This window comes from Pristiophorus japonicus, chromosome 9 (assembly GCF_044704955.1).
Source record: "Pristiophorus japonicus isolate sPriJap1 chromosome 9, sPriJap1.hap1, whole genome shotgun sequence".
NCBI lineage: Eukaryota > Metazoa > Chordata > Chondrichthyes > Pristiophoridae > Pristiophorus > Pristiophorus japonicus.
Genome location: NC_091985.1, coordinates 107440351 through 107455674, shown reverse-complemented (window position 1 = coordinate 107455674; position 15324 = coordinate 107440351). Strand labels below are relative to the sequence as shown.

The window sequence follows — 15324 nt, the reverse complement described above, 5'->3', positions numbered from 1 at the left end:
GAATGGCAGGCAGTGACTAGTGGGGTAGTCTGTGCTGGGGCCCCAGCTGTTTACACTGTACATTAATGATTTAGACGAGGGGATTAAATGTAGTATCTCCAAATTTGCGGATGACACTAAGTTGGGTGGCAGTGTGAGCTGCGAGGAAGATGCTATGAGGCTGCAGAGCGACTTGGATAGGTTAGGTGAGTGGGCAAATGCATGGCAGATGAAGTATAATGTGGATAAATGTGAGGTTATCCACTTTGGTGGTAAAAACATAGAGACAGACTATTATCTGAATGGTGACAGATTAGGAAAAGGGGAAGTGTAAAGAGACCTGGGTGTCATGGTACATCAGTCATTGAAGGTTGGCATGCAGGTACAGCAGGCGGTTAAGAAAGCAAATGGCATGTTGGCCTTCATAGTGAGGGGATTTGAGTACAGGGGCAGGGAGGTGTTGCTACAGTTGTACAGGGCCTTGGTGAGGCCACACCTGGAGTATTGTGTACAGTTTTGGTCTCCTAACCTGAGGAAGGACATTCTTGCTATTGAGGGAGTGCAGCAAAGGTTCACCAGACTGATTCCCGGGATGGCGGGACTGACCTATCAAGAAAGACTGGATCAACTGGGCTTGTATTCACTGGAGTTCAGAAGAATGAGAGGGGACCTCATAGAAACGTTTAAAATTCTGACGGGGTTAGACAGGTTAGATGCAGGAAGAATGTTCCCAATGTTGGGGAAGTCCAGAACCAGGGGACACAGTCTAAGAATAAGGGGTAAGCCATTTAGGACCGAGATGAGGAGGAACTTCTTCACCCAGAGAGTGGTGAACCTGTGGAATTCTCTACCACAGAAAGTTGTTGAGGCCAATTCACTAAATATATTCAAAAAGGAGTTAGATGAAGTCCTTACTACTAGGGGGATCAAGGGGCATGGCAAGAAAGCAGGAATGGGGTACTGAAGTTGCATGTTCAGCCATGAACTCATGAATGGTGGTGCAGGCTAGAAGGGCCGAATGGCCTACTCCTGCACCTATTTTCTATGTTTCTATGTTTCTATTAACTTCTCTGCTTTTCAATTCAATCCATCTAGATTTCAACTCAAGTGCTTGGTTTGCTTTTCTTAGAAACCTGCATCGCTACCGTTTGTAATTTGTGTATCTGTACCCCAGATCCCTTTGGCCTTCTAACCCATTTAGACTCTCATTATCAAAGCAGTATACGGCCTCCTTTCTTCCTCCCAAAATGCACCACCTTACATTTATCTCTATGGAAATTCAATTGCCATTTATACAGCCATTCTGCAAGTTTATTAATGTCTTCTTGTATTTTGTCTCATTCTTCTTCAGTATTAACTATACCCCCAAATTGGTGTCGTCCAATTCCAGAGTCCAAATCGTCAACGTAAATTGTGAACAGTGGTCCCAGCACGGAACTCTATGGAACAGCAGTTTGCAGCATCTGCCAGTCTGAGTAGCTAACCTCGACCCCTACTCTGTTCTGTAGCCAACTTGCAATCAATTCTATAACTTGTTTCCTGACTCCTCATGCTCTGACCTTAGTCATGAGTCTGCTGTGTGATACCTTATCGAAGGCCTTTTGAAATTAAAATATATTATATTTACTGCATTATCCTTGTCTATTCTTCGTGTTACTTGGGTAAAGAATTCCATAAGGTTGACCAAGCATAACCTCCTCTTTTGAAATCCATGCCAATATATTTTTGGTTTCTCAATGATTTTATGTTACTTCTTTTGAGTAAAGATTCCAATATTTCGTACCACTGATGTTAAGCTAACTGGTCTATAGTTCCATGGGCTTGTTCTATCTCCTTTTTTAAATATAGGAACATTAGCTGTCTGCCAATCCCCTGGCACCATTCCCATTGCTAATTAATTTTTATATACGTGTAATAGTGCCTCTGTTATTTCTTCCCCAACTTCTTTTAATATGCACAGATGCAATCCATCTGGACCAGGAGTTTTATCCCCTCTAAGTTTGATTAGTTTATCAATTATCCCCCCAACTCCCTATATTAAGTCTCTCTATATCTTTTTTGATCTCCTCTTCCAATGCCTTGTCCATCTTATTAGTCTCCTTAGTAAATACTGAGTCAAAGTACCTATTCAATATTTCTTAAAGGTCTTTGTCATTACCTGCGAGTTTATCTAATGCATTCCTTAGTGGCCTGGTCCATATTCCGATTGTTCTTTTCTAATTTATACTTCACTATTTCTTTTTATATTCCTTGATAATTTAATTTCGGAGCTACTCTTTGCTTTCCTAATAGTTTTTTTGACTTCTTTCCTAACATCTTCATATTCCTGTTTGTCATCCTCCCTTTTATCATCTATGTACTTACTGTATGCCTTTTTCTTTAGTTTCAATTTTTACCGTAACTCTTTATTCATCCATGGTGTTTCCTTATTGGTTAGTTTATTCTTGTTTTTTTAGTGGAATACATTTCTCCTGAACTCTATTGATCACTTTTTCAAATATTTCACACTGCCGTTCTCTTCGTCTGTCAGATAAAATCCAGTTTATCTTCCTTTCTCAGCCCTCAAAATTAGCTTTTTTCCTATCTATTACTTTGGTCTTTCGCAATGATTATTTTAAACCTCATTATGTTATTATTTATATTGCCTAGATGTTCCCCTATGATTACTTCTCTTATCTGCTCTGGTTCATTTCCCATTACTAGATTGAGCAGTGACTCCTCTCTTGCTTCTTATGCACTGGGTAGGAAAGGAGTCCTGAATACATTGTAAAAACTCAATTCCCTTTCCTTGTTTATTTAGCGGCATCCATGCACTGTTCACAGTAGCATCCTATCGTCAGTGTGATGTCACTGATCAAATATCACTGACAAGACAGTTATTTCCAGTTATTAAACTGAATGGTGGTACAGTAGGCTAGCAGAGTTTGTTTCAACTTTTAACCTTTTTTGGCATCAGCTGCTTTTACGCTACATACCTATCCTTTCCTGTGTGGAACCATCCCTTCCACGTAGTTTGATAGGTGATTAGCTGCAAGCATATTTTCTTGTAGTCACAATTTGTGATTCAGAGCAGCTGAATCGAAAGTGACAGGACGGAACTTAACAGGCCATCCCTCGACCTGCTGCGATTATATCCACGTTTACTTTTTTGTGTGAGGCAACTTGTCAGGCGTGCAACTGAAGTGTGGGCAAATTCTGGATTTGAGATTTTCAGTCAGTGTTCACAAAGCGAGCTTTAATTCCTCTAAGGCTCAGAGATACTTCAGCCTCTGAGGGGTCATGAGCACAACCCTCAAGCAAGTCATTGCCCTTGTCCAAAAGTTAGTGAGTATTCCAATTTAATGCAAGGAGTTCAGACAGATTGATAGGAACATAGGAACAGGAGTCGGCCTTGGGGCCCCTCGAGCCTGTTCCGCCATTCAATGAGATCATGGCTGATCCCATGTACCTACCTTTGGCCCATATGAACCACACACATTTTGATGCAGCAATTTAAGACATCAGAGCCTTATGAACAGATTGAACCTTCGATATGTTATTTTGTACAAGAACTGCAACATGAAAAATTAAATCAGTTTATTTTAATTTAGAAAATAATGAAAATGAGAAGTTCAATCTCTGCCATTCTATTTTCATAATATTCACCATTTGAAAACAAATTTTACAACATATCTTAACAAATGGATATTTTGCACTAATTCATTGCAGCCAATAGAAAAAATGACTAGGCAGTGAAAATCAGCAGTAAAGGGCCCTTTAAATCTTATTCTTACAATTTCTCCTCAACTATAGTGTTTATAATTACATGCAGCATCCCACGGAGAAATATCACAGCATGATTAATTGACTTGAATTGCTGATTATATAAAAGGTCATTCCAATTGTTCCAATTTAATTTGTAATGCAGATGATTGCTGTAAATGGCTTGTGATGGATTTAGAAAAATGATTCCACTAATGGGCGTGATCTATCATTTATAGGGCTTCAACAGATAGCTACGTCAAGGGAGATGTTGTGACTATTGATGAACAACACGATATGGAGAATTTAAACTGAACAGCGGTAGATATACCACTGGCCACCGTGCAGAGAATGATGAATTGCTAGAAGTGCAAACCATAGACTATACAGCAGTCTGCAAAAGAAATTGCACAAACAGTTCTAATCCCATAATGATTGACAGGTACACTTTAAAAAAAAAAAATAAAGGTTGATTTTAGCTTTTAATCTTCTGTTGCTTTTCATTCCCCTTCAAATTTCCTCCCTCCACTGCTTAAGATACAGAGTGTTATGTCTTCAGATGCTCTGATAATGACTCCACAAGGCAATGTGTTGTACTTGAACTGTAGTGGCCTTAGTCCTTTATTTGTAACTCGAGTGAGGATCACACGTGGTGGCCTGCCTTTTATACTAGGCCTGGCACACCTGTACAGGTAACCTACAAGTCTCCCACTGCAGTGCCCTCTGGTGGTACATCATGTAATAGTACAAGCAGTATACATGTAGGATACATGACATCACTCTTCCCCCAAGGCCTTAGTGCAAATCGCCTTCATGCATTGGCTGTGCTCTGAACTTAGCTCTATCTGGTTGACCCTTGGAGGGTCGTTTCCATCTTAGGTGAGTAGGCGTTGTTTCATTGGCAGTAGAGGTGCTGGTGGTTTGTTTCTGTTGGTGCGTCCATGACCATTCCATTCTCCCCTCCGCCCCCCCACCCATACAGATTGTGCTGGTGGCTCATTACATTCATATACATTCAAGTTCAGAAAAAACATTTGAATTTACAGCATTACATTTGTGGTACCGTTGTGAGGCAAGTACATTTGAAGGCGAGGTACATACTTGAAATATACTTGGAGTCAGTGCTGGGGTCAGCACTGGTGCGTGAGGACAAACTAGTGCCAGAACTGCTGGATGGTGTCCAGGTAGTCTGGTGGTGGTACGGTGCCCAGTGCTGGCAGTGGGAACCCGGTTGGCTCAAGTTTCCTGCTCTCGGGGCTTTTGCCATTGCTCCGAGCGTCGGGCAGGTTCTCAGATGCCTGTGACCTCCCTGTCCTCTCCTTGCGCCCCGGGTCGCTGCTGCTCCCCGAGGAACAGTCGTCTGGCAGTGCACAGGGAACTGCTGACTCGCTTGCCTGGCCATTATTTGGTTTGGGATCCTGGCTGGTCCCAGTCCCATTTGGGAGAACTGTTGCGAGTGACCCTTTGTTCCCGGGTATAGCCTTGGTGGCGATAGGGTCTGGAGGACTGCGCCTTAGCGCAGTTTGTTCTTTCAGGCGCGTGGCGGTTGGTGCCATCGAGTGCCCGAGAGGTGGAGCCGATCAGGGGCAGGCTATCGATACTGGTGCTGTTGCCCTCCTGAGATCGCTTGCTCTGCAGCTTGTCTATATTAGCTGCTTGTGGCCACATTCCATGGTGCATTACTCTGGTCCCAGGGATGCAGGCTACAGCATTGGGTAGCTCGCGGGACCTGCGTGCTTCCAATGGGTGTTTGCCCACTGCATTAACTGAATGCAGTTGAAATCCTACATCGCACAACGTTTCATTACTCATTGTAAATAAATTGTAGCTCTGATCGCAATCACATGACTTTTGTTTGCTTATTGCATGTACACAACTCTGATCATCAATTACACATTTTACATCTAACTCACAGTTGCTTTTACATTGATTGAGAATGTGGAACTGTCCCTTTAAGTGTGGTGGGTTGCTGGCCTCCTTTAAGGGAGCCTTGCTATCTTTACCCCAATTCTCTTCTTCGCTGGGTACCATGTGTTGCTCCATCAGTGCTGCACCTTGTGGTCTGGTTGCCGCCATCTTTTTCTTCAGCGCATCACCTCGTGGTTTGGGCGCCATCTTTCTTCCATCCACGATGTCGACTGCTGTGATCCTCTTCTCCCTGGGTTCTGCCACCGAGGCTGGGAAGTCGCCTTTGGATCAGATTTTCTTCCTCCGGAGTCCTGCCACTGGAGCCTGGAAGGTGCATTCAGGTCGTCTCAGCTGGTTCATCTCCACGTGATTGTGCTGAGTGGTCTGTGCCTCGGGTGCTGTGCTGGTCTGCTCTCTGGTGCCGGATCCAACCTCAGGTGGGGGTTTGCTTTGCCTCTGGGCACGGGGGATGTCGATCGCTGAAGGGATGAAATCTTCCCAGCTCCAATCGATCTTCTCCATCCACCTTCTTCCGAGTAGCGTTGGTCCACCACCTGCAACAATCCACAGAGGTAACTTGTGCACCGTGCTATCATGGAGTACCTTAACATCCGCACTACCAACGACTGGGATAAGTTCATCGGTGTAGGTGCGCAGCTTTGCTTGAACCGGGACCAACTTGGGTTGTTCAGCTTGATTGTCCCATAGCCTCTCAAAGGCTTCTTGATTCATTACTGACTGGCTCTCCCCCATGTCCACTTCCAAGACTGGAACGCCATTTATCTCGAATTCCATCCTCAATGGGGAACATTCAGTGGTGCAGGTAAACATGCCATACATCTCATCGTGAGGCTGAGCTGCCTCTCTGACAATCGCTTCATAATCCGCGCTGGATTCATGGCCATCTGCAGATTCTTCATCAACACTGAGTCATATTTCTTTTACACATTCATTGGAGGTGGCCCTTTGTGCTGAAGCCTTTACACACAGTCTTTAAAATGGCACTGGTGAGCCCTGTGATTTTCTCCGCAACGCCTGCATGGCGCTACTCGATTCGCCCCATCGGCAGACTCTGAGTTAAGGGACTCGGGGGCCTGTTCTCTCTCTCTCTCCCCTGAGGAGATTCACGTTCTACAGTCCAGCCGCTAAAAGGCGCCATTCTGTGCACAGTACTTGCCGGGTTTGAGTCCTGAGGATGAGTCATCTGCCTGGAGCCGCAGGTCGAGGTCATGAGTGCCTGGTTCATGGTGATGGCCTTCTGTAGTGTGACTGTGGTATCCGCAGATAGCAGCTTGTGAAGAAGGCCCTCGTGGCCAATTCCGATGACAAAGATATCCCGTAGCGCTTTGGTGAGGTGGTCGCCGAAATCACACATTGCCGCCAGCCTCCTGAGATCTGCAGCATATTTCGCAATTTCCTGGCCTTTGGCCCGTTGGTGGGTATAAAACCGGTGTCTGGCTGTGAGGATGCTCTCTTTGGGCTTGAGTTGTTCTTGGATCAGCGTTACAAGCTCCTCGTATGTCTTGGTCATTGTCTTCGCTGATGCCAGCAAGTCCCTGACGAGGCCATAGACAGTGGGCCCACAACTGGTTAGCAGGATAGCTCTTCTCGTATCAGCCAGAGTGGCTGGATTGTCGCCTGCCAGGTCGTTTGCTGTGAAGAAATGGTTGCGCCTCTCCACAAAGGCGTTCCAATCATCACCATCGGCGAACTGCTGCAATGTACCAAGGTTAGCCATTTTTGCGTGAAAGTCCGTAATCTCGTCGCAAATTGTTATGTCTTCAGATGCTCTGATAATGACTCCGTGAGGCAATGTGTTGTACTTCAACTGCACTGATCTTAATCCTTTATTGATAACTCCAGAGTGAGGATCACACATGGTGGGGGGGGGGAGGGGGGGGGAGGAAAGAGGGGAAAGAGAGGGGGGCAGGCCTTGTGAGCGAGATTGAGATCCAGCTGGCAAGACTGGACAAAATCCGGAAGTCACGACACTGTCACTATTCACTTCATACCCAATAAACTTTAACAATCCGTGGCCTACACACAATGCCCCATCCATGGCGGCGAGGGAGAGGGGGGGGGGGGGGAAGGTGGTCAGGAACTTGTTGGGGAGGAACTTCGGCAGGGGGAAAAGTCAAGAACCTGGGGGTGGGGTGGTGGGGGAAGGTGGTCAGGAACTTGGGCGGTGGGGGCAGGAATTTCTTTGGGAGGTGGGAGAAGGTCTTTACCCGAGAGAGTGTGCCTTGTCTGTTGCAAGTGAGCTCTGTTCTGTCTGGAGTTGGCAGGCATAATGGCTCGAATTACATTTTGCAAGGAGAAACTGCTGAGTGCGTCTTATTCACCGAGGTGACCAATCAACAATCAGGACTTGTCATCAAGAGGCCCAATCAGAAATTTAGGTGTTGCAAATTAACTTGGCTGCCATTTTATATAGTTGGATAGTAGTTGAAGAGCACTATATTGGTTTAAACATTGGGAAACTGCACAAATATCTAAATTATATCACCAGGACATAATTGTACCATAACCATCAACTGATCCTGGTGCCCGTACAAAGTCCTACTGTAAAATTGGATGTGCGATGAATGAGTGAAGATCTGGTGCCCATTTTTCCAATCAGTTATGCCCACTGTACTTGTTAGTACCAAACAAAAAATTTATGCCAGTAAGTGTTCACAACTAATTTACTGTGGGGGCCATCAGATACAAGCCTGATCCAGCTCTCACCCAATATCCCCACACACACACAAAAGGTTACTGCACAAGATAAAAGTTCACGGGGTGGGGGTAATATATTAGCATGGATACCGAATTGGCTAACTAACAGAGAACAGAGAATCGGGATAAATGGTTCATTCTCTGATTAGCAAACAGTAAGTAGTGGGGTGCCACAGGGGTCAGCGCTGGGACCCCAACTATTTACAATCTATATTAACGACTTGGAAGAAGGGACTGAGTGTAACGTAGCCAAGGTTGCTGATGATACAAAGATGGGAGGAAAAGCAATGTGTGAGGAGGACACACAAAATCTGCAAAAGGACATAGACAGGCTAAGTGAGTGGGCAAAAATTTGGCAGATGGAGGAAAATGTTGGAAAGTGTGAGGTCATGCATTTGGTAGAAAAAAATCAAAGAGCAAGTTCTTATTTAAACGGAGAAAGATTGCAAAGTGACGCAGTACAGCGGGACCTGGGGGTATTTGTGCATGGAAAACAAAAGCATAGTATGCAGGTACAGCAAGTGATCAGGAAGGCCAATGGTATCTTGGCCTTTATTGCAAAGGGGGATGGAGTATAAAAGCAGGGAAGTTTTGCTACAGCTATATAAGGTATTGGTGAGGCCACACCTGGAATACTGCATGCAGTTTTGGTTTCCATATTTACGAAAGGATATAGTTGGTTTGGAGGCAGTTCAGAAAAGGTTCACTAGGTTGATTCCGGGGATGAGGGGGATTGACTTATAAGGAAAGGTTCAGGAGGTTGGGCCTCGACTCACTGGAATTAAGAAGAATTAGAGGTGATCTTATCGAAATGTATAAAATTATGAGGGGGCTTGACAAGGTGGATGCAAAGAGGATGTTTCCACTGATAGGGAAGACGAGAATTAGAGGGCATGATCTTAGAATAAGGGACCACCCATTTAAAACAGATGAGAAGAAATTTCTTCTCGCAGAGGATTGTAAATCTGTGGAATTCGCTGCCTCAGAGAGCTGTGGAAGCTGGGATATTGAATAAATTTAAGACAGAAACAGACAATTTCTTGAACAATAAGGGGATAAGGGATTATGGAGAGTGTGCAGGGAAGTGGACCCAAGTCCATGATCAGATCAGCCATGATCTTATTGAATGGCGGAGCAGGCTCGAGGGGCCATAGGGCCTACTCCTGTTCCTATTTCTTATGTTCTTATATATTTATTGGCAATGGCCGTAGATTGTGATCAGGAACAGGAACTCTGATTGATCTTTCTCTTTTCCAGTGCACCAATCCTCAGGTCAATTGATGGGCTTTGCAGAGATCATTTATTTACCTCAAGGTATGAACCCTGAAATCTTCATGGTTAGTGTGGTTCAGTGTTGCATCAAACTGTGGTTTTAGGACATCAAGGCAATGTTTAATCAATGCCTGCCAGTATGAATGTGACCACTAAAGCCACAAATGGATAAACAATTTGAAAGCCATATCAGGCTATGGACATAGAAACATAGAAAATAGGTGTAGGAGAAGGCCATTCAGCCCTTCGAGCCTGCAACACCATTCAATAAGATCATGGCTGATCATTCACCGCAGTACCCCTTTCCTGCTTTCTCTCCATACCCTTTGATCACTTTAGCCGTAAGGGCCATATCTATCTCCCTCTTAAATATATCCAATGTCCCCTGGTTGTGGACTTCCCCAGTATCGGGAACATTCCTCCTGCATCTAACCTGTCCAGTCCCGTCAGAATTTTATATGTTTCTATGAGATCCCCTCTCATCCTTCTAAACTCCAGTGAATACAGGCCCAGTCGATCCAGTCTCTCCTCATACATCAGTCCTGCCATCCCGGGAATCAGTCTGGTGAACCTTCGCTGCACTCCCTCAATAGCAAGAATGTCCTTCCTCAGATTAGGAGACCAAAACTGAACATAATATTCCAGGTGAGGCCTCACCAAGGCCCTGTACAACTGCAGTAAGACCTCCCTGCTCCAATACTAAAATCCCCTAGCTATGAAGGCCAACATGCCATTTGCCTTCTTCACCGCCTGCTGTACCTGCATGCCAACTTTCAATGACTGATATACCATGACACCCAGGTCTCGTTGCACCTTCCCGTTTCCTAATCTGCCGCCATTCAGATAATATTCTGCCTTCGTGCTTTTGCCACAAAAGTGGAAAACCTCACATTTATCCACATTATATTGCATCTGCCATGCATTTGCCCACTCACCTAACCTGTCGCAGTCACCCTACAGCCTGAGCATCCTCCTCACATCTCACACTGCCACCCAGTTTAGTGTCATCTGCAAACTTGGAGATATTACACTCAATTCCTTCATCCAAATCATTGATGTATATTGTAAATAGCTGGGGTCCCAGCACTGAGCCCTGCGGCACCACACTAGTCACTGCCTGCCATTCTGAAATGGACCTGTTTACCCCGACTCTCTGCTTCCTGTCTGCCAACCAGTTTTCTATCCACATCAATACATTGCCCCCAATACCATGTGCTTTAATTTTGCACACCAATCTCTTGTGTGGGACCTGGTCAAAAGCCTTTTGAAAGTCCAAATACACCACATCCACTGGTTCTCCCTTGTCCACCCTACTAGTTACATCCTCAAACGATTCTATAAGATTTATCAAGCATGATTTCCCTTTCATAAATCCATGCTGACTTGGACCGATCCGGTCACTGCTTTCTAAATGTGCTGCTATTTCATCTTTAATAATTGATTCCAACATTTTCCCACTACGGATATCAGGCGAACCAGTCTATAATTACCCGGTTTCTCTCTCCCTCCTTTTTTAAAAAGTGGTGTTACATTAGCTATCCTCCAGTCCATAGCAACTGATCCAGAGTCGATAGACTGTTGGAAAATGATCACCAATGCATCCACTGTTTCTAGGGCCACTTCCTTAAGTACTCTGGGATGCAGCCTATCAGATCCCGGGGATTTATCGGCCTTTAATCCCATCAATTTCCCCAACACAATTTCCCGCCTAATAAGGATTTCCTTCAGTTCCTCCTCCTCACTAGACCCTCGATCCCCTAGTATTTCCTAAAGGTTATTTGTGTCTTCCTTCGTGAAGACAGAACCAAAGTATTTGTTCAACTGGTCTGCCATTTTTTTGTTCCCCATTTCAATTCACCTTAATCTGACTGCAAAGGACCTACGTTTGTCTTCACTAATCTTTTCCTCTCCACATATCTATAGAAGCTTTTGCAGTCAGTTTTTATGTTCCCAGCAAGCTTCCTCTCATATTCTATTTTCCCCCTCCTAATTAAACTTTGTCCTCCTCTGCTGAATTCTAAATTTCTCCCAGTCCTCAGGTTTGCTGCTTTTTCTGGCTAATTTATATGCCTCTTCCTTGGATTTAACACTATCCTTAATTTCCCTTGTTAGCCACAGTTGAGCCACCTTCCCTGTTTTATTTTTACTCCAAACATGGATGTACAATTGTTGAAGTTCATCCATGTGATCTTTAAATGTTTGCCATTGCTTATCCACCGTCAACCCTTTAAGTATCATTCGCCAGTCTATTCTAGCCAATTCACATCTCATACCATTGAAGTTACCTTTCCTCAAGTTCAGGACCCTACTCTCTGAATTAACTGTGTCACTCGCCATCTTAATAAAGAATTCTACCATATTATGGTCACTCTTCCCCAAGGGGCCTCGCACAACAAGAGTGCTAATTAGTCCTTTCTCATTACACATCACCAGTCTAGGATGGCCAGCCCTCTAGTTGGTTCCTCGACATATTGGTCTAGGAAACCATCTCTAATACACTCCAGGAAATTCTCCTCCACTGCATTGCTACCAGTTTGGTTAGCCCAATCTATACGTAGATTGAAGTCGCCCATGATAACTGCTGTACCTTTATTGCATGCATCCCTAATTTCTTGTTTGATGCTGTCCCCAACCTCACTACTACTGCTTGGTGGTCTGTACACAACTCCCACTAGCACTTTCTGCAATTCAAGGCAGCAATTCCACGGGTTCAGTGATGAAGCAAGATGGATAATTTTTCCCTCAATTTATCACAATTCAAGAGCTAACTTGAAAGTGAAATGGTCTAGCACAACTTCAACTCAACAAAGATGAATGGCAAATGATGAAAGAAACACAGGAGGTTAAATTCCAGGCCAGTTAATTATTTCTAGCATGCACTGACTAACTTTGACAATGGCAGATCAGGTAATAAATGTGTAATGAATATGTCACGCTCATAACTGTCGCGGTTGCATCAATGTCTGTCAAGACACAAACAGTCAGCAAATAGCCCTCGCCGCCATCCCCGTTCCCATCATATCCATATTAAGTAATAAACCATGGCTTGGAGCTTCCGATAGGTTATACTTTTCACCCAAAATCGGCCAAATCAGTGCAAAAGATCACGAAATTTCAAGAGCAACTTATATTCAGCGCAGATCGAGTTTCTGCAATCTTTTGCGCTATTTTTTAATAAAATATGGTGTTAGAAGCAGGCCCTGCCCACAAAACAGGCCATGCCCCCAGATTGAATTCATCATCGTTGTGACTTTCCACTAATTGCACCTGTTTGTGAGTCTTTAAGGGAAGCTCTTAAAAGTAAGCTTTATTTTGGATGCAAGAACACCAATAGGCACATTTTAAGATTTTTTGAATATAATTTTTTGTTGGATTTGCAAAGAAACTAACTACTGTACACCAATATAACTAGCAAATAGTTCTGTATAGTTTTTTTGAAGTCATTTTCAGTTATTTAAAAATGGGTTTCTCACAGGTAATATACCAGACACTGATTAACAATGCTTATTTTTTGTGATAAACCCATTTTCAGCTGTATTCATCAAACTGCACCAAGTTACCATTCTTAAATATAATCAAGGAATATTTTTAAAGAAAATTAAAACAAATTATGTTGTCAAACACTGCCAGATTGCACTGGTTTATGGTAATTTTACATTCGGTGATATGCAAATGAATTTGAGCAGAAACTTGAGGGCAAAAAGAAACACTTCTCAAAACGAACGCAATTTTGGTCGCAATTTGCACCGGGATTGGCAATTGTTCAACACAGAAACTCTACCCCCATTTATATTAGTGCCGAATGTGGTAATTCCACTGCCTTCAGATGCAGGAAACAATATCTTGCAAATCAATTTCTCTGCCTGCCTCGAGACAAGCGGTGCCAATAAAGGGAAATGGCTGCCGTTAACTTCATTGCCATTGGCTCTGCCACTTTGTCGGCAATGCAGGCAGCTTTCAGTTCTCTTTTCTAGGCCAGTGATAAGACTGACATTGCTGGGTGGCAGGACCTATCTCGGACTTAAGTGTAACTAAGTCTGCAGCCAGAACCAAAGTCATGAGCATGTACAAAGACCACAGCATTTGAAATTTTGCATCTGTAGAGCTGGACTTGGAAGATAAAACTAAAAATCCAACAATGAACTAGCAGAGTTAGGGAGTCATTTCACTAAGTTAGCTTTAAACAATTTTTTTGTAAACTTGGCATGCTCATTTAAATTTGAGAGAAAATAATTTTGTAATAAAATACCTTGCAAGCCATAATCAGTACATCTTCCACCGTATGGTCTGGTTTGATAGCTATCATTGCTGCTTGGTTGTCAGGGAAGCAGACACGAACAGTACACTCTGAAGAGCAGTCCCAGATTGCACCCCCTGGTGCTGGAAAGTGGACATTTACAGATCCATCAACCTCATGCTGAAATAAAGTTAATGCCAATTAACCACAAATTAATTTTAGTTCCATTTCTTATGATTGACAATTCTAATACTTTCCGTGATACATATTTAAAATTATTAAACTAAATTAACAAATCAGATTTATTGTAAGCTGCTGGTGCTTGAATAAGAAAATGCTCAGATAAAAATACTTCACTGGTACAATTATGGCAGCGACAGAGTTTCTACTATTTACATAAATCCATAGTGAGCCTAGAATGTCAGTGTAACTAATTGTAGATGATCCTTAGATACACCTGCCGTACCATTGCCATGGTCAACCTGCTCCAAGGAAATGGAGCAAGTGTAGTTGGCGTAAGTATGGAGATCTACTTCTGGCAAAATATAACACCTGACCAAGATCCAATTAAAATTCTGACATCAATCTGGATCAGTGAATGCCCAAGTGGTTCTTCACCCTCCCAAGATTCTTATATAACCCAGGAATTCAAATCGCAGTTATAAAAGCCTGATGACTCACTTTCAAGCTGGGACATTACCTGGAACCCGTTGACTAGATTACTGTATTCTGATCACTCCCACATACCTATTACTGTCCATATAAAATACCCGAGCCTCCCAGTTAAATGATACCTAGCAACAATTGCATTATTATATAGCTTTTCCAGAATTAAACATTAAAGAATTTATCCTTGTAGTTTGATTTCAACACTGTTATCCAAGATTCATTGCCTTGAAAAGAAAATTCCATTTGAAAAAGAACATAATCAAAACCATAAAAATGCTGAACATTTCACAGCTAAACTGTTTTGGGTTTTTGCTGAACTCTTACAATTTGAGCTCCATTCAGTGAATTTTGTAACTGGCTTATATGAAACAAAAAAAGCTGTGTATTTTTTATATGTATACTTTAGTTCTGACTAAAATTCACTTCATTGTAAGTATGTGGTATATGGAAAAGCAATGCTTTCAACTATGGTTCAGCAAGATATTCCAGGAATCAGAGCCAACAACCCGATGTGACATGATATGGAATATGATGGGGAATTAAAAGCAACACATTACTTCAGAATTTCCTACCATTTCATGCTACCTACACTTGTTTCCAGTTGGAGTTATTTTTAGTACCAGTGTTTATTGATATTAATTCATTTACAAAAGGAAAATTTGCAAGAAAGCCTCTACTGTGTGACATGGCAATAGCATCTGATGCCGTTTTTGGTTTATGAAAAAAAAGTGTTAGCAACAGAAAAGGAAAACACTAGTGTTTTGTGGAAACATTGGCTCTGATCAATGGGTTGTTTGATA

At 43.0% G+C, this 15324-nt stretch overlaps 1 protein-coding gene across 1 annotated transcript in view; it reads right to left on the bottom strand.

The window, feature by feature from the left end:
- The window catches only part of LOC139273164 (rho guanine nucleotide exchange factor TIAM2-like), a 418212-nt gene that overhangs the window by 147019 nt on the left and 255869 nt on the right, over nt 1-15324 (bottom strand). Inside the window, exon 12 of the mRNA XM_070889673.1 lies at nt 13868-14035. Coding sequence (XP_070745774.1) covers nt 13868-14035 — 168 coding nt within the window. The remainder of the gene's footprint in view (nt 1-13867; nt 14036-15324) is intronic.